The sequence below is a fragment of the Choristoneura fumiferana genome, chromosome 12, assembly GCF_025370935.1.
Source record: "Choristoneura fumiferana chromosome 12, NRCan_CFum_1, whole genome shotgun sequence".
Lineage (NCBI taxonomy): Eukaryota > Metazoa > Arthropoda > Insecta > Lepidoptera > Tortricidae > Choristoneura > Choristoneura fumiferana.
The window spans coordinates 2,362,203-2,380,647 of record NC_133483.1 but is presented as its reverse complement, the minus strand read 5'-3'; the positions used below and the strand labels follow the sequence as shown (position 1 = coordinate 2,380,647).

The window sequence follows — 18,445 nt, the reverse complement described above, 5'->3', positions numbered from 1 at the left end:
GGATCTGCTGGGCTATACGAAAATCGAAGTTCGTATCTTGCCGTTCTGCTGACGCTAATATTATTTAATACGAGTGCGAGAGGGACGGTACTACAATACGAATTTCAATTTTCCAATTTCGTAGTAGCCCCGCTGTAGATCAGCATAGTGATAGTGATACTCGTATTCATTTATATTCTTCAGTGCACTTTCACGACTGCAACCTGATGTCGTCATGCCGTTACTACAGCCGGCTGCTGTCCGAACAGATCACCAGGGTCAAGGAAAACCGTGAGTAGCTTTCGTAGTGTCCAGTCATCTGCATTACGGGTGTAGTTAATGTACGACTTGTTAATGCACGCTCGAACAATGCACGGCCTGATAATCCGTGCAATATTGCTCAACCTATTGTTGGGAAAATACCGACCATTCTTTTCGTGTACACCGAATATTAATAAATTTAGTAAAAAGTAACTTAATTTGGTCCTGGCGCTTCGCCGGCCGCTGGCGCGGCACGCTCGCTCGGCTCGCGCATTGTGGTCACAATTGGACCTAACGCAGCCTAACACAAATCTATGGTCATTTGAATCGATTGGATTCAGATTATCACGTCGTACATTATCACTACGTACATTACAGCGCGCGCAATATTTTGTACGCCCTGATAATGCCCGACCATGATATTGTAAGGCATGATAATCGGAAGCAATAATGTACAGGATCAAAGGAATTTGGGCACAAATTTGTGCCTCTGGGAGAGGACAGGTTAATCCGAGTTGTACATTATTGTTTCCCCTGCATTACCTAGTAACTGCCACGCCCTACCGGCCTTACAAATAAAGTGTCAGATATTTATACAGGCTATGTTGTGTCAGATATTGGTGCCAGTGATTATACCTACTACATAAGAAATACAAAACTAATCTAGCACTATGCTTCAAGGTGGATGCCATGGTATACCTTTACGTGCCCGAGTTTAATTTTCCCGAATTTCATGTGCTATATATTCAACCACCATAATATTGTTTCTTATAAATTCATTTGCACTACTAATTAAAAGAAGAAAGGAAATGAAGAAGGGAAAATAAGAATATATCAAATAAATTTTCTAGTAAACGAAACATTCGGGCAAATGAAGTTTCGGGCATATGAACTTCGGGAAAATGGAATTACTTATTATATAGCATAATACTTTCGGGCAAACAATAGATAACCGGATACCATACAACACAATACAATGACTCTTTATTGTACACCAGAAATAAATAGGTACCTATAGTACCATATTATGGTATGTACCCATATATAGGATTTTCGGTTACGGCAACTCGTACAGAAACACCTTTTATAATGAATGACTATCCTTTGATTACCTAAATTGACTGAGAAGTTTTTTTTTCACTGTTTCAAGGAGTCAGTCGACTATTCGATTATTAATTTCAGTTTGATACTTACCTCATCCATCTCATTCCTGAGAAAAGGGTCTTGACAATAAAAGAGCAGACAGACGCACAACACAGTGATTCTACAATATTTTGTAATGGTTGTATTTTCCTTGTGAGGTACAGAACCATAGAAATTAAAACTTTGTTTTGACAATTCTATGTAATTGGCCCGGAACGTGAAATTCTTGTAGCGACATCTAGCGGCTGCACTCGCAACTTCTTAGTGTAACTAACAACCATTTACTCGACTTGCAGTTGCGAAGCACCTAGCGACATCTGACGAGGACGTCAATAACCAAGAGCCAGTCAACGACAGCGAGACGCAAGCGGAACCGCAGAAGTTCAAGGAAGCTTGCACCATGAAACCTAGCGGCAGGAACGAGTTCGCATGCCAGACTCAAGTCCGCAGGGTCCCGAATATTAGGCAAATCAGAGCCATGTCGTGCTGTACGTTGAACCATGCGTTTAGTGTCACCGACATCTGCCGTGGCCGCGAGAATGATCTCAGAACTGTTTATTTCCTCTTGTCGGCGATAGAGGGCAGGATTCGCAGGATGAAGCGGTACATGTGATAATCGATAGATGGCGTTTTAACTTTTAGTTCTGTTGAATTATTAAGCAATGAGCAATAAAAAAAAGTCTTCGCGTGAATTTTCATGCTGGTAACATAATAGTACCTAATTTATACCATTTCTATATAGGTTGCATTTGGTCGTTTAATTTGGTTTTCTATTCCTTTGAAATTCACGTTTGGTTTTGTAAGAGTGTCTAGTATTATGATGTTACATAGTCCCTTTTGTTTTTGTGTGGAAATTTGGTTAATTCTATAATTTCGTGCGTTTCTCAGATCTCAATACTTTGAAAAAGACACGTGCTATTGTTGATTTGGTAAAATATTCACTTTTATGACTGTAATTTAATTATACTCAAACTTTTCATTTAAAATGAAACTTTAAATGAATGTATTTATTTTTTGGCTTTAAGGTCCTTGTGTAACACTTATTAAAAATGCTTTAGGGAGAGGAACGGTGTGTCAGGAAAATCTACCAATAGGGAAGCAGCGCAGGAAAATTTAGTTATCCTATTGGTGTTTTTTTTTTACACATCGCTCCACTTGTGGTGAACGAGAGTCACGTTAGATGACGGGCGTTAATAAACAATTTGTGCGTTTGTAAATAAAAATAACTTTTGTAACAGATAATGAATTTTATTTGATAACTCATGTGGGTATGTTTATAAAAAGCTGTTTAGAAAATTACTATGACGGTTAGCTGTTATATTCACATAAGTGAATGTTAAAAAACAGTGTTTTAGTAGTAAATTGAGTGCCTGCACACACTTTTACACATTGGCTGTGAAATGGTTCCATGGTTTCAAGATTCACTTAGTGGGGATGGAAGAAGAAGCAGTATACTATGCAACATTTTAAACTTTAGCATAGCCAGCCTTCCTGTCAAAACGTATTTACATACATTAGTAAAATCGGTAGATTAATATCCGCACAGACAGAAATACGTTCAGATTTTATCATTTATATAGAGTTTCCTAATGCGTGCATTATAGTTCTTTACCTCAAAAGCATAAATTTCTTGTAGCGATTCACTGGATCGCATTTCACCTCGAACTAACAAAATTTCAATATTTTGCGTAGCTTTTTACATAGTATAAGTAATTTGTAGCATCTCATTTTTCGTGTAGTATTTTACCCTGGACGCATTTCACCGCGATCGATGTTATCCGGGGACTCTAATTAATTTGACGGGTTAATTGATCATCATCATCATCCCAGCCTATATACGTCCCACTGCTGGGCACAGGCCTCCTCTCAGAACAAGAGGGCTTGTTCTGAGAGGAGGAGAGGTTGTGTGGTTAATTGATGTTTCCACTAAAATACACTAATACACGATCGAGGTGGAATGCGACCAAAATTTATAGCGACTAAAAAAAATAAACGATCGTGACAGAACGCTATAATTAAATATACGATCGAGATGAAATGCGATTCGGTGAATCGCTACAAGAAATTTATGCTTTCGAGGTAATGTAAAAAGTACTAACAAATGAATGCGTGCACGATTCCCATTTTAGTAAGCTACAAGACGGAAAAGCTCTTTCTAGCTCGCTACCAAATCTGGCTACGAAATGGGACTAAAGGTGAGTCAGCGTATATATCCTTTACTGTGCACAAAATTCTTAGGGCCTATGCTAGCTGACGCGGTTTGCACTGAGCGAGTGGACGCCTATTGAAAAATACTATGAGCAGCGCTAACTGCGCGCGTCGCTTGTGACGAATCCTATACACACACCCGCAGGCGAGCGCCCGCGCCGTGCACCCCTTACCGTGCACCCGCGCCGTGCGCCCGCGCCAGCTAGCATAGACCCTTATGTTTGTGCTAACTACATAAAACAAGCTGAACGCTTCACTGTCTGCTTGGTCTCTTATATCTAGTAATATTTGGCTTATATTTTTAATTATAAGATACTTTTAATAATACTATAACGAATAAATAATATACTATTTACACAATGGAATAGAAAATATGAATTATTTACAAAAGATTGCAAAATTCTTAAAAATAAAATAACACATTTTTGGTTTCTTTTAGTGACAATGTATGTTACGTACAATTTCCTAATACGTGGAATGCTATTCATTTCAGTCAATAAAACAGTCTGTACAAGATTTCAGATCAATACTAAATACAATAATTGATTAAGTTCTGTAATACATTACAAAGCCCGATAAACACATGCAAATATTTTATAATATTGTTTATAACGTACTTATGACTTTTTTGCATGTTTCTACTGCCGTCATTAAGTCTAACGCGCGGGCGCTTGCAATCGCATTCGTTGTCTCTCTTTACCCTCATCCGATACTGTTTGAAAGAAAGAAACGATGAACCCGATTGTGATTCCGAGCGCGTTAAACAATATGGTCTGTGAGCTTTAAATACATCTTGCCTGAGAAGAAATCAATTGACAATGACATAAAATGTACTAATATTAGATACTACTATTCATATATTGTTTGGCATCTATTTGTTACAATATAACCCTGGCAAAGCAGCGCTTTAGCGTTTTGACTTTATCTACAGTCTGTTCGCCGAGAGTTGATAAAAAAACAAAGGTTCTTAACTCATGACAAATGCGGCTCGCTAATTATAATAATAATCATCGATCAACATACTCGAAGAACGTTTTAAACTTTCGTGATTCTCACTCATAGTCAAAATACCACAAACGGGACTTATCACGCTATTATTATACAAGTAATATTTACCTCGACGTTTCGGCAACGTTACAGTTGCCGTGGTCACGAGTAGACTGAAGTGTGGGGTGTCAAGTCTGCCTAGCAGCGCGAGTTCTTCGAACTACCCGCACTTGATCACTAATAGTGACTACTAATAGCGGTTGAAATAAAAAAGCATAAGAATTTCAACCGGGACGATGGGTATAAGCTTTCATCTTCGTGGAATCCTGTTATTAATAAGTGTCGGCGTCGGGATGAATGTTCGGAGGGACGATCGGACGTTGTTAGTGTTGTGTGTCGGTGTGATAGGGTGACTAATAAAAGTGACCAAGTGCGGGTAGTTCGTGATACGAGTGCCGGCACTATTAGTGATCAAGTGCGGGTAGTTCGAAGAACTCGCGCTGCTAGGCAGACTTGACACCCCACACTTCAGTCTACTCGTGACCACGGCAACTGTAACGTTGCCGAAACGTCGAGGTAAATATTACTTGTATAATAATAGCGTGATAAGTCCCGTTTGTGGTATTTTGACTATACTCGAAGAAGAATCGAATTTCAGAAGGAAATGGAAATATGACCGCCGCGTCGTCTCGTCCGCCCTGGTTACGCTTGACAACAACTGCGTGCTCGTACCACGAATCTCAGTGCGCGCAGTGATAAGCGACGCCTGTCATACAGTTAGCGATAGCTAAGCGACAGTCACTATTCCGAGGCGTTATCATAATAGCCATTAATTTAGTTTTAAGAAAATTCTTAAAATGTACCTATACGTTTGGGTTGTACTACTATAACATGTATTTCATTAAATAAATAAAAATAAAACTCTTGGCGAACAAACCTACCACTTGCCAAATTATCGTTTCCCTGTTTGCTCCAATTATCGAAACCACACGTTGGCACTTTACATAATAGGATATTTGACACCATTGACCTCCTGTATGCTTGCACACATATAAGTAGAGTCATTCACGATGACGCGTGCCGTGGTTCTTATTACAATACTATTATAAAATTATATATAATATTCTTATTATAATTTTGACAAAATCACGTGTCTTCGTGGCTGGCACTATGTATAGCTCCAATAAAAATAATCAAACCAAAAATCAGACCAAGTTTTGACTATCTGTAAAATTTAATTTTTAGTGCTTAACTTTGGAGTAAATAATTAGTTGGGTAATAATAAGTGACGTCACATTTCAGTATTAGCATATAAAATCTTTGTGGGACTCGTAGAATAACAACTCAATTGATTTGTGGTGTCAAATTACCCTATAGTTACTATAGTCCACTAGAATAATGGCACGCGGGACGAGAAAATTACGAATATGTAATGTAATATTCGCTTACTCATAAGCAGAGCCTGTACTTTTGATGACATCAATTTGACGTCACGCTGCATATATGATGATTCCAATTAGTTTCGTCATGATTAATAATTTGCCAACATGTCAAATAATCACTACAGGGCGTCTAAGTAATTTTCGGAAATTCCCACGGGAATTTTACACAATCCCGGAATTTCAATTAAACTGCTGTATCTAATTGTCAATATATATTATATGTATAATATATAAAATCTTTGGCAGATGTGCGAGATGTCAACATGGTGTTTTAGTGGCACAAAGACACAAATATGAAGCTTAAGGTCCCAGGTTCGGTCACCAGTCGGGGTAGATTATTTGTATGAAAAAATACGGTCGAAATACTAATAGGAATCACCTATATGCAGCGTGTCATTGATGTCATCGGCACCAAAAGTACGGGCTTTGCTCATAAGGCCCGTAACTTCCATAAGTGCAAGGGAGCGCGAAGTACCCAAGTACAATGTTTCGATCCATAGCGAGTGCCACAGAAGTTCTTATGGAGTATAGTTCTTAAGGTGCGCTTCCCTAGAAGCCTATCAACTAATGCGATTGGTCAGATACTGCATGTTTTGGCTTCAGTAGAAGCGTTCCTTTGTGAGGTATGACCATACCTATCTATATCACCGGTGTACAGCAGCACTCAGCACTGATCAGTCCTTCGATAGGGTTCTATAGATAAAAGAAAAAATATTGATTATTATATTGTTTCAATCATATTTTATTAAGAGCAAGTTGTATAGTTTATAACCATAGAGCACAAAGAACAGATGGCCGTTGGGGCCGAAGAGTTCCAGAATGGAGACCGCGGATCGGCAAGCGCAGCGTAGGACGTCCACCAAGATGGGCAGATGACCTGGTTAAAGCCGCGGGTTCACGGTGGATGCAGGTCGCTTCCAACAGTGGACGTCCTACGGCCGATATGGTGATTGTCTACGAATTTGAGGTGCCATTTTATATACACCTTTATTACTTGTTACCTCCCAAAGACACTACCCATATGTCATAGTTGGGGATCGTTCTTAACGGTGTCGGAAACATAATAAAATATTATTATATAAAAAAACCTTTATCCCACTAATATTATAAATGCGAAAGTTTGTAAGTCTGTTAGTTACTTCATCAAGTCTAAACCACTGAAGCGATTTAGATGAAATTCGGTACACAAACAGTTTGAGACCCGGAGAAGGACATAGGATAGTTTTTATCCCGGAAAATTGCATAGTTCCCGCGGGATAGCGATAAACGAATTCTGCGCGGAGGGAGTCACCGGTAGCGGCTAGTCTTTTATAAAATAACGAATGTCTGGCCGTCACGGGCTCTTGGTCTATAGAATGAATGCCGTATACTTTGTATCAATTAAGGTACAGATCTATGTAGTGAATAATGTTTTGCCATCGTATTCAGTAGGAAAATTTTGTGTTTATCTTGCTGTCTCTACTAGCCTTACTGAAGTTTACTGCAGCTAATGAGAAAGCAAGATAAATACGAACTTATCCGACAAAATGCGATGGAAAAACATTATTCACTAGATCTGTGGGGGCTACTTAGTGTCGTGCCGTCCCTCTCACTCGTATTAAATAATATAAGCATCAGCGGGACGGCAAGATACGAATTTAGAATTTTGCACTTCGTATACTTACTTCGGTTTTTTTTAGCATTAGAAAAAGGGTAAACAACCTTGGGTGTAGTTAATGTACGACTTGTTAATGCACGCTCAAATAATGCACGGCCTGATAATCCGTGCTTATGTGCACGAATTATCATGTCGTGCATTATCACCCCGTACCGAACTAGCAGGGAACCAATAATGTACGCGCAATAATGTACGACGTGATAATCCGAAGCATTATGTCTTCCGATTATCATGCCTTACGATTTCCGTTATTGAAATAAATAAAAAATACCTAACGAAGGGCCTTCAACCTAACTCGGCCGGGTCGGATCTGCTCCGACTATATCGATCTCGCTTGCTGCGCTCGCTCGATCCGCGGCGAAAAATGTCTATTCATTCGAATCGGTTGGATTCAGATTATCACGTCTTACATTATCACTACGTACATTACAGCGCGCGCAATATTTTGTACGCCCTGATAATGCGCGACCATGATAATGTACAGCATGATAATCGGAAGCAATAATGCTTCGGATTATCATGTCGTACATTATTGCGCGTACATTTTGAATTGTACATTATTGTTTCCCACAATCTTGACGAGTCTTTTTATTGAAAAACGTTTTGAAAATAACCTAACTGACTGTACTTTTTGTTGACTATAAGAAAGAAAGAAAGAAAATACATGTATTTAACGCCATAAAAACAAACATAGAACAAATACAAGACATACATGACGCTAAATAGGTCCCCACTAGCATAATGCTGTACTTGCATTGCCAACGAAACTACATTTGCATACCAAATTTCAAGTCGACGCTATTAACCGTTGAGGAGTTCCGTCCTACGGAGACAATCCTGGCTGGACTACCAGGATGTCACTGCTAGATTATTGTATTGTCACGCGATTTACATAAGTACTTATTCCAAATTTCAGGACAATCTGACTACAGGAAGTTGGTCAAATTTGACTTGCAAGATTTGATTACAGACAGACAGACAGACAACGGGACAGGTGAAACAGGTGAAACTAAATAAAAGCTTGTAAAAACAGTAACTATTACTTATAGATACCAAAAGCAGGTAAATTATCATAATGTCCTTTGTTATTTGTTACCATATTTGCTGTGACTTATTTTTCAAAAGTGTTTTTCAATAAAAAGACACGTCAAGTTCGCTTATTTTCTTTCTAAACGAAGTACAGTATCCTCCTGCCTACCAAAGAAACTTTTTTGGAATAATTTTTTGGAGCTTACAAATTATATCGCTTAGAGCGGCTTTTCCTACTAGTTTTTCACTATGTACTTTACAAAGGCCATCAGTGTCCAATGAGGGCTATCGCGTATGAATTCGCCACTAGAGGCGCTAGTGTAGCGTGAGGTCTCCGAAATGTCAAATCTCATAGTTTTTGGGTGAGCTACACGGGTATATTTATAATTAGAATAATTTTGTGAATATTTTGCAATATCTGAAATTAATTATGGCAAATATGCGTTCCGGGGCAATGAAAGTCTGTGTTTTGAGACAGTTTTGTCTTTCGGAAACCTTTTTCCTCCCTTTTTTCCGAACAAAACGGGGACTATGCAACACTGTGGCATGCTCGATATTTTTATGGTACGGTTTTAAGGTGTATTAAATATGATTTTAATCTAAACTTTGTTTTCACGCCCGTAATAACAGACTTTGAAAGCCATACTTAAAAACCTCACGCAACAGTGCGCCATCTAGTGAGACAAAAAACGATAGCCCTCATTATAATTATTTGTTATGTCCTTCCCAAAGGAAGCATGTAAGTACGAGGTTAAAGGGTCTGTACCTCAGTTGAGCGAGCGCGGCGTGAACACGTGCACGAGCGAGTCCCAGCCGCAGTCCGCCAGCTGGTGCGGCCGCAGAGCGTTCCAGTCCAGCCCGTACGTGAACTCAGAGTGGTGCCGGATGGTCTCCAAAGGCTCGCAGCCGCGCTTCAGGTCCCATATCCTGGACACACAGGGGATAATCATCATCAGCCTGTGTCCCACTGCTGGGCATACGAGTAAGCAGGGTGTCAACTGCAAATTCTCAAAAGACAATTACGTTTTTGTTTTACTATTATGCCAAAGAACTATAAACAACTACTTTCTTAACAGAATCAAGATACGAACATGAAACTACCGTGAGACTCACTCATATTAAATATAATGACCCGGATAACTCACGTCTTAAATCGAGTTTAGCTCGACATGTGTTGCAGCCGCTGACTCGCGTTGCTCCGGAGACGAAGGGCTACGGATTAGCCCGAAACATGTCGAGCTAAACTCGATTTAAGACGTAAGTTATCCGGGTCATTATATTTAATATGAATCAAGATACGGTTAATACGGTACTACAAAAAAGAATCATAGTTTTACCTATATTATTAACCTTTGAATAATTTTTAATGACTTCAATGGATTTTGTACCAAATTGTAAATTTAGCAAGGTCGAATATTTGTGTACATTTATGTGGTCGCTATATGCACTATGCATGGAAAAGGGTTAACTGTATGAAATAAGACAAAAAAAACTTAATTTATCATGGTTTTCTGCCAAAAACTACCTCAAACGCAAAGTTTGAAAAATGGGGATGATTTCGATAAGACAAAACATCTGATTCAACTATTACAGTCAGTTGCAGGTCCACCCTGTATTCCTCATCTCATTGTCATTCGGGTATCAAAAAATCCACGCATTATACTTACTTTAGAGGATGTTAGGAAATACTGTTTTTACATGCCTACCTCGTAGTAAAATCGTAGGAAACAGCCGCAATGACCGAAGGGGCGTGTGGGGAAAATTGCACTCTTCTGACCGCGCATTCACATCCTAGAACAACAAGTAAAAAAAATAAAATTTGAAAGAGAAAAAAGTAATAATCGAACCCGAAAATCCTAGGTTATCGTTGCCGACAAAACATGGTCGCTACTAGTGTTCGAACAAAATCAAAAAGTTTATTTTGCAAGCAAGCCGCAAAGGGCTCTTTTTACATGCCACTTTTTTAAACTAACGGCGCTTTCGGAATGACCATCATTGCCAAGAAGAATGCGCCGCGAGAAACTTAGTCATTTTTCTAAAATAAGATAAAGTAAATAATCACTATTATAAAGGGGACAATAAACTATTTAATGTAGGTATGTTATGCTGCCCCGTAACTTAGGAGACATCAGAGTATTTCTCAGAAAGTTGTCCCGTCTTGAAATTGAGAAGAAATCTTTTTGTCAAGAAATTATTAACACTAAAGACGTGATCATAAAGCATAAACTGCATAAAAAATCCAAAATTTCTTGACGTCAGGAAAGCGTCATGAAATCTTGTGAGGAAAAAATCGTAATTTTGTAACTACATCGAAACTTTCTATTGGATCCAACATTAAAGATTATCTGACTTTTTATCACCTTTACCGCTAGGTTTTGTATTTATTTAAACACAATATTATTTACTTTTTGTGTTGAAATAGCGTTAGTAAATATATATTTTTTAAATTAGTGGACAACTGTAAATGGACAACTTATCTTATCCATATATATGGATTACTTATATAGAAATAGTCATCAGTTTGACTTTGTTAGAAAAAAATATCTTTGCAATGTATACTATTGTATGCTTAGGAGATGAGCCATGAAGGAATTGCTTAAAACTGTCATAACTCCCAACTTTTAGTGGATTTGTACCCCATAAAATCATACTTTTAATAGGTAACTCGGGAGATGTTGCCATGGCAACAAGGTACTCTGAAAATTTGTAAGGGGGAGTCCTATATGAGCCACCTTTGAGCGTGAACATTGGCGCGCTGAGGCGGCGCAGGTCCCAGCCGCGCACCAGCCCGTCCGAGCCGGCCGTGGCCAGCGCGTGCGTCTCCAGCCGGCTCCAATCGCACGACAACACCTGCACGACAGACAACGTATCTTTAAGGTGTCGTTCCGACGGTGGCGACCGCTACCTGCGACCGCGACCCACTGTTAATATTGTACTTCGATTCAATTTATGAAAAGTGTAAACAAAGACGCCATTTATCCGACCACAGACATTCAATGATGTTAAAATCTAGAACCTATTGCAAAATAATTAATCTGTTCAGTAAATCGATTAATTTATTAATTTAATAGATCAAAGTATTTTTGTCTATTTTATTATTGACAATACTTGATTTCATTCCAAAGACTGTTTATTCAATTATAAAAGCAGTAACTCTTAGTTAATATTTTAACTTTTAATCAGTATTTTTAAATTTTAAGGAGAGTAAATAAAAATCGCTTATTCACCCGCGCATTAATCGATTTTTAAAATGTCAAATTTTCCACCATCTCTACGCTAGTCTATGCTACTACAGATTATACACATGTTTCAATCAAGAAATAACGTCAGATTTTGACGAAGATTTTTCAAATGAAAAATAAATATTGAAATCAAGTGAATTTTGGTGAAAAAAGTGATTAGACATCTAGTTAAAAGACACGAATTATAGATAAATGTGTTATTGATTCGATCCAGTGAGTGTTTATACAAGAATTTTGATGAAATCGGTTTGTTTACACTTTTAATAAATTGGATAGGCATAACGTATAGTATGAACTTTGTCACGACACGATCGCTTCAAGTCAAGTCGCGGTCGCCAACATCGGAATGTTACATTTAGTGTTCCCGAAAGAATCGATGGATCAGAGGTGGTCAAACAATAAACGAAACAAAAAAAAGGAAATTCTTCTCGAGTACGATAGTGAACATACTTATATTGAGGGCTTGCTCACCTCAGCATCATGTGCTTTCACGACAGCAGCGGGTCTCGAGGGTTCCGTACAGGACCAGAGCTTCAAGTGTCCGTCGCCCGAGACCGAGGCGAACGTGGCAGGCGAGTGCGGCGAGAAGGCAGCCGTGTAGACCAGCTGAGAGTGACCCGCGAACGTGCTGAGACAGGCTTCCGACTCAGGGTCCCACTAAAATGGGCAATGTTTAATCAGCTGTGAGAGACCCGCAAATGTGCTAAAGACAAATGTGCAACAAGTACAATTGAAATACAATTACAGTTTGGGAATACATTTACAGTCAACTACAGATGTAGTGATTTAGTGAACAATGTTTTTCCACCGTATTTTGTCGAAACAGGTCGTATTTATCTTGTTTTCTCATTGGTTTTAGTAAACTTCAGTAAAAGTTTTTTTTTTAATCTTTTTTTTTTTTATTTCAATTCCAATTTATTTTTTTTACTTTTACGGTCATCCCGTAAAAACTAAATTGAAAATATAAAGGAACTGAAATATAGAAAAATAGAGAAAGAGGGTTCGATTCCCAGTGCTGGTCTTATTTTTCTGGTTTTTCTGTGCATCTATATTTCAGTTTGTATTTTCAATTTTTTTTTTGTTTTTTCAGCGATAAACTCAATTTAGGTTTTTAGCGATTAAGCATATGTTGTTTTGCCATGAAAGTGATTTTGAAGTTTAGGTTTATGAGACTAAGGTATTTTGAATTCAGCCATATGTTCCGGCTTATGAAATAAAATTAGGCATTCTGCAATTTAGGTACCATCAGTAAGGTATAAGTTGAAATCGTTTGCATGTCATAAAAAAATTCCGACGTGTTGTAAGAAAGTTCGACTTTAGCGCATATTCATTTTAGGAATTTAATTGATACATTTAGGTATTATATTTTGAGACCAAGAAGTTTTGAGATCTGGGAATATTGATAAAAAGTTAAAATGCAATTTAGAAGTTTATAAGCCGACAGCAGTAAAACTGACCAGTTTGACGGTGGTGTCCCAGCTGGCGCTCAGCAGATGCGCTCTGGGCCAGTCCACGGAGCACACCTCGCTGGTGTGCGCGCGCAGCACCCGCAGCGGCGCGGCGCAGCCCGCGCGGAACACGACCACCGCGCCGTCGCCCGCGCCGCACGCCGCCGCGCCCTCCGTCGCGCCGGACCACGTCTGAAACAAGCCCGTGCTCGTGTTCGATACAGCGCCATCTACAGTTCACTTGCTGAACTAGATGGCTTGCTAATTAAATGATCGATGCCCGTTGACAACCATGCACCTCATTATACTTCGTTTTTAGGGTTCCGTAGCCAAAATGGCAAAAACGGAACCCTTATAGTTTCGCCATGTCTGTCTGTCTGTATGTCTGTCCGTCCGCGGCTTTGCTCAGAGACTATCAATGCTAGAAAGCTGTAATTTTGCACAAATATATATGTAAACTATGCCGACAAAATGGTACAATAAAAAAATCAAAAACAATTTTTTTTAGAGTACCTCCCATAGACGTAGTGGGAGTGCAGTTTAAAGTGCAAATTTTCATTAAAATCGAGCGTCCCCCCCTCTCATTAGAAAAAGGGTAAATAATCGTGACGAGCTTATTATGATAATAACGTTTGTAATTTTATAAGAACAAAGCATGTTTTAAAGAATTAAACAAAACAATATTTTTCCTTTAATCCCTCAATAAAGCGAGGGTATTCTGGCAAAACAGAATAACTAAAAACTAAACTAACTAGTTTGGCTCAGTGACCCAAAATGAGTCTTGGCCTCCGAAACGAGAGAGAAAAACCGAATAAGCAAAACAGAATGTGCAATATATATATTTTTTAATTTCTTTATTTATCTAGCAAAACCATTGTGCACTTATATACCCTAAGCACTGCACCGTACTATAAAAAAAAAGATTGCTCTATCTGCAGCCTCAATTGATAGGTATTTACTAGGCAAGCATGTTCTATCATAGACCGCATCTTTTTTTACTATTGATTATGTTCAAATGCAAACCCAGTATGTACCTACATAACCTAACCTACAAAAAGTTGGAAAACCCCAGACATTGTCACTTCAACATTCAATATCTCAAAAACGGCTGACAAACCGATTTTATTAAAGCATGTCTAAGAACCATCGCTGGAAAACCTGCTTTCAAATAAAAATAAACTGCATTCAAATCGGTTCACCCGTTTAAGAGCTACAGTGCCACAGACAGACAGACACACATAGTGGTCAAACTTCTAAACACGCCCCTTTTTGCGTCGGGGGTTAACAAAATAAGTTTTTGCAAGAATATAACTTTTCAGTGACTTTAATTTTAATCCAATCATAGCAAAGTACAAGATGTGATACAAACATAAAAATCACAAACAAAACAATTTTTCTAAATAACAGCTATATATACAAGGTGTTAATTAAATAACTGAAAACCTAAGACACCCCAAAAATATTTTTTAATTTTAAGTTAAATGATTGCATTTATTTTCGAATATAAAATTATTACTTCAAAAAATAAGGAACTGGCTGCATTTACATAAGAAACAACCGTCATTCTCAGCGTAAGTAAACAAGCAAGGTTTTAAGTCAATTGTCTATAAATAAACAGATCCAAATAGCTACGTATAAGTCGATTAGCAGCGGGAAAGTTCGCATGTGCACTTACAAGTCTTCAGCACATGACCTGCGATATTTGAATACTTTGGTACAACCGTGTACTAATAATGTTGTTTGACGAGCATTTCAAGGACACTAAACCACCCCTTATATGCCCCTCTGGACTAGTTTGGATGATGGTTAGGATGATGTACTAATTTATTGAATCAGGTGTTACTTTGCGGAGGTCCATATCAATGAACTAAAATAATTTCGTTGCTCACCCGCAACCTTATGATAGAAGTTTATGCAAGATATGCGTGTTCATGCAGTTCCTCCACCTCCACACTTTAAGACCACACACAATCACGCAAATCAATCTATCACCACCACCACACTACACTACACTGACGCGTTTCGAACTCAAACAGAGCTCATCTTCAGAGCAACACAACCGTACACCATGCTACCAGATGTTAGATTAACAAATCACAACAACCGTTTTAATTTGTCACTGTAACTCCCTAAGTACCTTATATTTTTTCTCAAACAAAATAAAACTAACCACAATATTATAATATTAAATTTTAATCGTCATAAAAAACTACCTTGAATTTTTATTTATTTACTGTCAAGACCTGTTTTATTAACCGTTATTGCTGAAATTAGACCCAAGCCGTAGCAAGGGATATGATACTAAATTTACTTGCTCATAAATAATAGACCCCATACCGTTGCACCTAAATAACTCCTTATGCATTCCAGAACATCGAGACGAAACCCCTTGCCACAATAATGTGACAAGGGGTTTCGTCTTCATGAATCTGGACGAATCTGAATGAATCTGAGTCTAATAAAGAATGATTTGGTTCTAGCAGATGGTTGGCAAAATTTGATTGTCAGAATGATCATTCCTATAATGCCAAAACATGCTCTACATCTAGCATTGAAACTGCGACCTGTCTGACCTACATAAACTTTATTGCAGTTGATACTGGTTCTAAATGTTTTTCAGTACAGTAACATTTGGACAGAATTCACTTTAGATAAGACAGAAATAATTTTGTACCGAATTCTAAATAGTCAATTCATGTTGAAGAATTCGCATTTGTACTAAATTTAATACCTTTAAAGGAGCAATTCTTTTATATATGTATATCAGTGGTGTAGCGTCAGATATTTCCATGGTAAAGCCAAAGCAAAGATCGCTTAAATTTTTCATAAATACATTAAATACTGAATGTCTTGTTGTCCTATTTTGTAAATATTGGGCGAGCCGGTGGGAATAGGGTTCTATGGACGCCTCGCCACTGATGTATACATATATATATATATTTTAGGGATCTCAGAAATGGCTCCAACACTTTCGATGAAATTTGGTATGTACGGGTTATTGGGCATGACAAATCAATCTAGCTTGGTATTATCTCTGGGAAAACGCTTATTAAAGAGTTTTAGCCCAAGCAAAGCTTGGTCGCCCAGGTACTGACAGTAAATCATGGTATGTTTCAGTGGCACAAATCTTTTTGTTAGGCAACCTAGAGAGAGAAGTGCGAGTTTGGTATGTCTTCTGTTGAAACAGTTTGCAGTTAGTGAACACAAGCCTTTGTATACTTGTGTAAGTAGAAATCACAAACATTTTCACCACTTCTTTCTATCACACAGCATAAGATGAGGGTAGAAAGAGATGTTGAAAGAGATCACAAACATCAGCATGTTAAACAAAACAACCCCTGGTAAAGCCTGAATTAGTTAAATTCATCCAGTGGCATAGCGTAGTTGGGGCATGGGGGGCGGTCCGCCCCGAGCAGCACATTTAGGGGGTAGCAAAATACCATAAAAATTTAATGGTATGTGTGAAGTTCCCAATCCACACTGGGCCCGCATGGGAACTACGGCCACAATGAGAGGAGGACTGTGCCCAGCATTGGGACGCGCAGAGGCTGCAATCTGGGATGATGATGATAATTCCATAACAAAAAAAAATGTTGCACCTCCGTTTCGGACCAATTACAATGAGTACACTAAATATCAGGGTGGCAAAATTTTGATCCACGCTATGCCTCTGAATTGATCTAATTATTATTTATTAAGCACAGTGTATCTGAAACTTGAGTTATTTATAAGAAAAAAAAGGATGTAACTTAGCAGTGGTAGCCAAACAGAGGATTGTGGATTCTAATACACACTGGGCCTGTGTGGAAACTATGGCCAAACCCTCTCATTCTGAGAGGATGCCTGTGCCCTCCAGTGGGACGTATACAGGCCAACTAGTGATGTGAACTTTTAAATCAAATGAACTTCAGTCTTATTTACCTCAACTTGATTTAAGAGAATACATTTGTATGACGAAAATGTTTTCTTTTTACCTCAGACAAAAAATGTTCTATATTACTTAGTAGCCTTAGCATTGCTTTGTATATCCAGAATCTCTTCAAACCAACAAATTCTAAAAGTCCGTATATATGGTAGTCAGAATATATGGTGAGATTAAAGTCAAATTTATGTAACTAGGTGAGGCATATTAACTTATTAGAATGAAATCCAATTGGACAGTGCCCTAGTTAGTGTTATTTGGGTTGCATACATTTACCTTATAGAGAGGAAGCCGCCTTTTTAAACTTTAATGATGGACAGTTTTAGATTTTCTCTGTCATTACATTTATTTAAGACTAGCCTCGTGCAACCCAATGTGCAATAGAATGTACACAATAAGTTCAAGGGAATTAGGAATCTATGACAATGTAACAAAGTAAAAAATCTTTTGTTTTTCTATTGTTTTACACCATGGCAGTTTGACGGCAGTTTGACTTTATTCTCGAAACAATTAGATTCTAATTGCTTTGTCAATTTTTTCAAAATATTTATATGGTGGGCTTCAGGAGGATAAAATCTGATAGATAATTTCCTAGTTTGAAGTTAGATAAAGAGTAAAATTACCAAATCGAAAAGTCCGTCGCTCCATTCCAATTTCTGCAGCTCTACAATTGTAGCACCGTCGGGTGCTAGCTCCAGAAAAAACAAGGTCCCTCCGCCCGCGAGCCCGTAGTACTGGCTGGTTGCAACTGCTAACGCATCCGGCCGCGTCCTAGAAAACCGGACGCTATACCCGTGCCGGCCCGGCGTCAAAAACGTCGGCATACTGATCGTGTAGCTAAAGTAAAAGACAAAATCATAAAACAACCATTTCGCAACAACACATTTGAAAGAAATACCCCTTTTAAAACTCACTTTATTACATTATTTGGAATGATAAACTATCAGACTACAAGCTTGTAAGTCTTACAAGATTCTTATAAGTCAATCTCATTGTTTACCAGGATAAACAAAGTATAGAGCGACAATGCAAAAGCAAAGCCAATCCAATCCAATATCGCTTGAGCCTACATAACCTAGTTTCGGTATATGTCAAAACAAAACGTCAGTCAACGTGACGTTTGTGGA

The 18,445-nt window shown here is 38.3% G+C and overlaps 2 protein-coding genes across 2 annotated transcripts in view; one reads left to right on the top strand and one right to left on the bottom strand.

The window, feature by feature from the left end:
* Positions 1-2,581, top strand: part of LOC141433647 (uncharacterized) — a 31,180-nt gene extending 28,599 nt beyond the window's left edge. Inside the window, exons 28-29 of the mRNA XM_074095751.1 lie at positions 184-270; positions 1,680-2,581. Coding sequence (XP_073951852.1) covers positions 184-270; positions 1,680-1,996 — 404 coding nt within the window. The 3' untranslated portion in view covers positions 1,997-2,581. The remainder of the gene's footprint in view (positions 1-183; positions 271-1,679) is intronic.
* A 2,512-nt stretch (positions 2,582-5,093) lies between these two features.
* On the bottom strand, positions 5,094-18,397 carry Pex7 (peroxisomal biogenesis factor 7). The gene is made up of 8 exons (XM_074094952.1): positions 18,233-18,397; positions 17,942-18,155; positions 13,406-13,588; positions 12,420-12,605; positions 11,439-11,556; positions 10,413-10,497; positions 9,473-9,633; positions 5,094-6,713 (listed from the first exon to the last, which is right to left on the bottom strand). The coding sequence occupies exons 2-7, from the start codon at positions 18,140-18,142 to the stop codon at positions 9,474-9,476; spliced, it is 933 nt and encodes a 310-aa protein (XP_073951053.1). The 5' UTR covers positions 18,143-18,155; positions 18,233-18,397; the 3' UTR covers positions 5,094-6,713; position 9,473.
* Between the last annotated feature and the right edge of the window lie 48 nt (positions 18,398-18,445).

Bases quoted from the DNA above. Each gene is read 5' to 3' on its own strand.
- Pex7 (XM_074094952.1), bottom strand. From the start codon at position 18,142: ATGCCGACGTTTTTGACGCCGGGCCGGCACGGGTATAGCGTCCGGTTT. The intron at 12,606-13,405 runs GTCAGTTTTACT...TGCCCATTTTAG, and splicing joins GGGACACCACCGTCAAACTG to TGGGACCCTGAGTCGGAAGC. The intron at 11,557-12,419 runs GTGAGCAAGCCC...TCTGTCGTGCAG, and splicing joins TGAAAGCACATGATGCTGAG to GTGTTGTCGTGCGATTGGAG.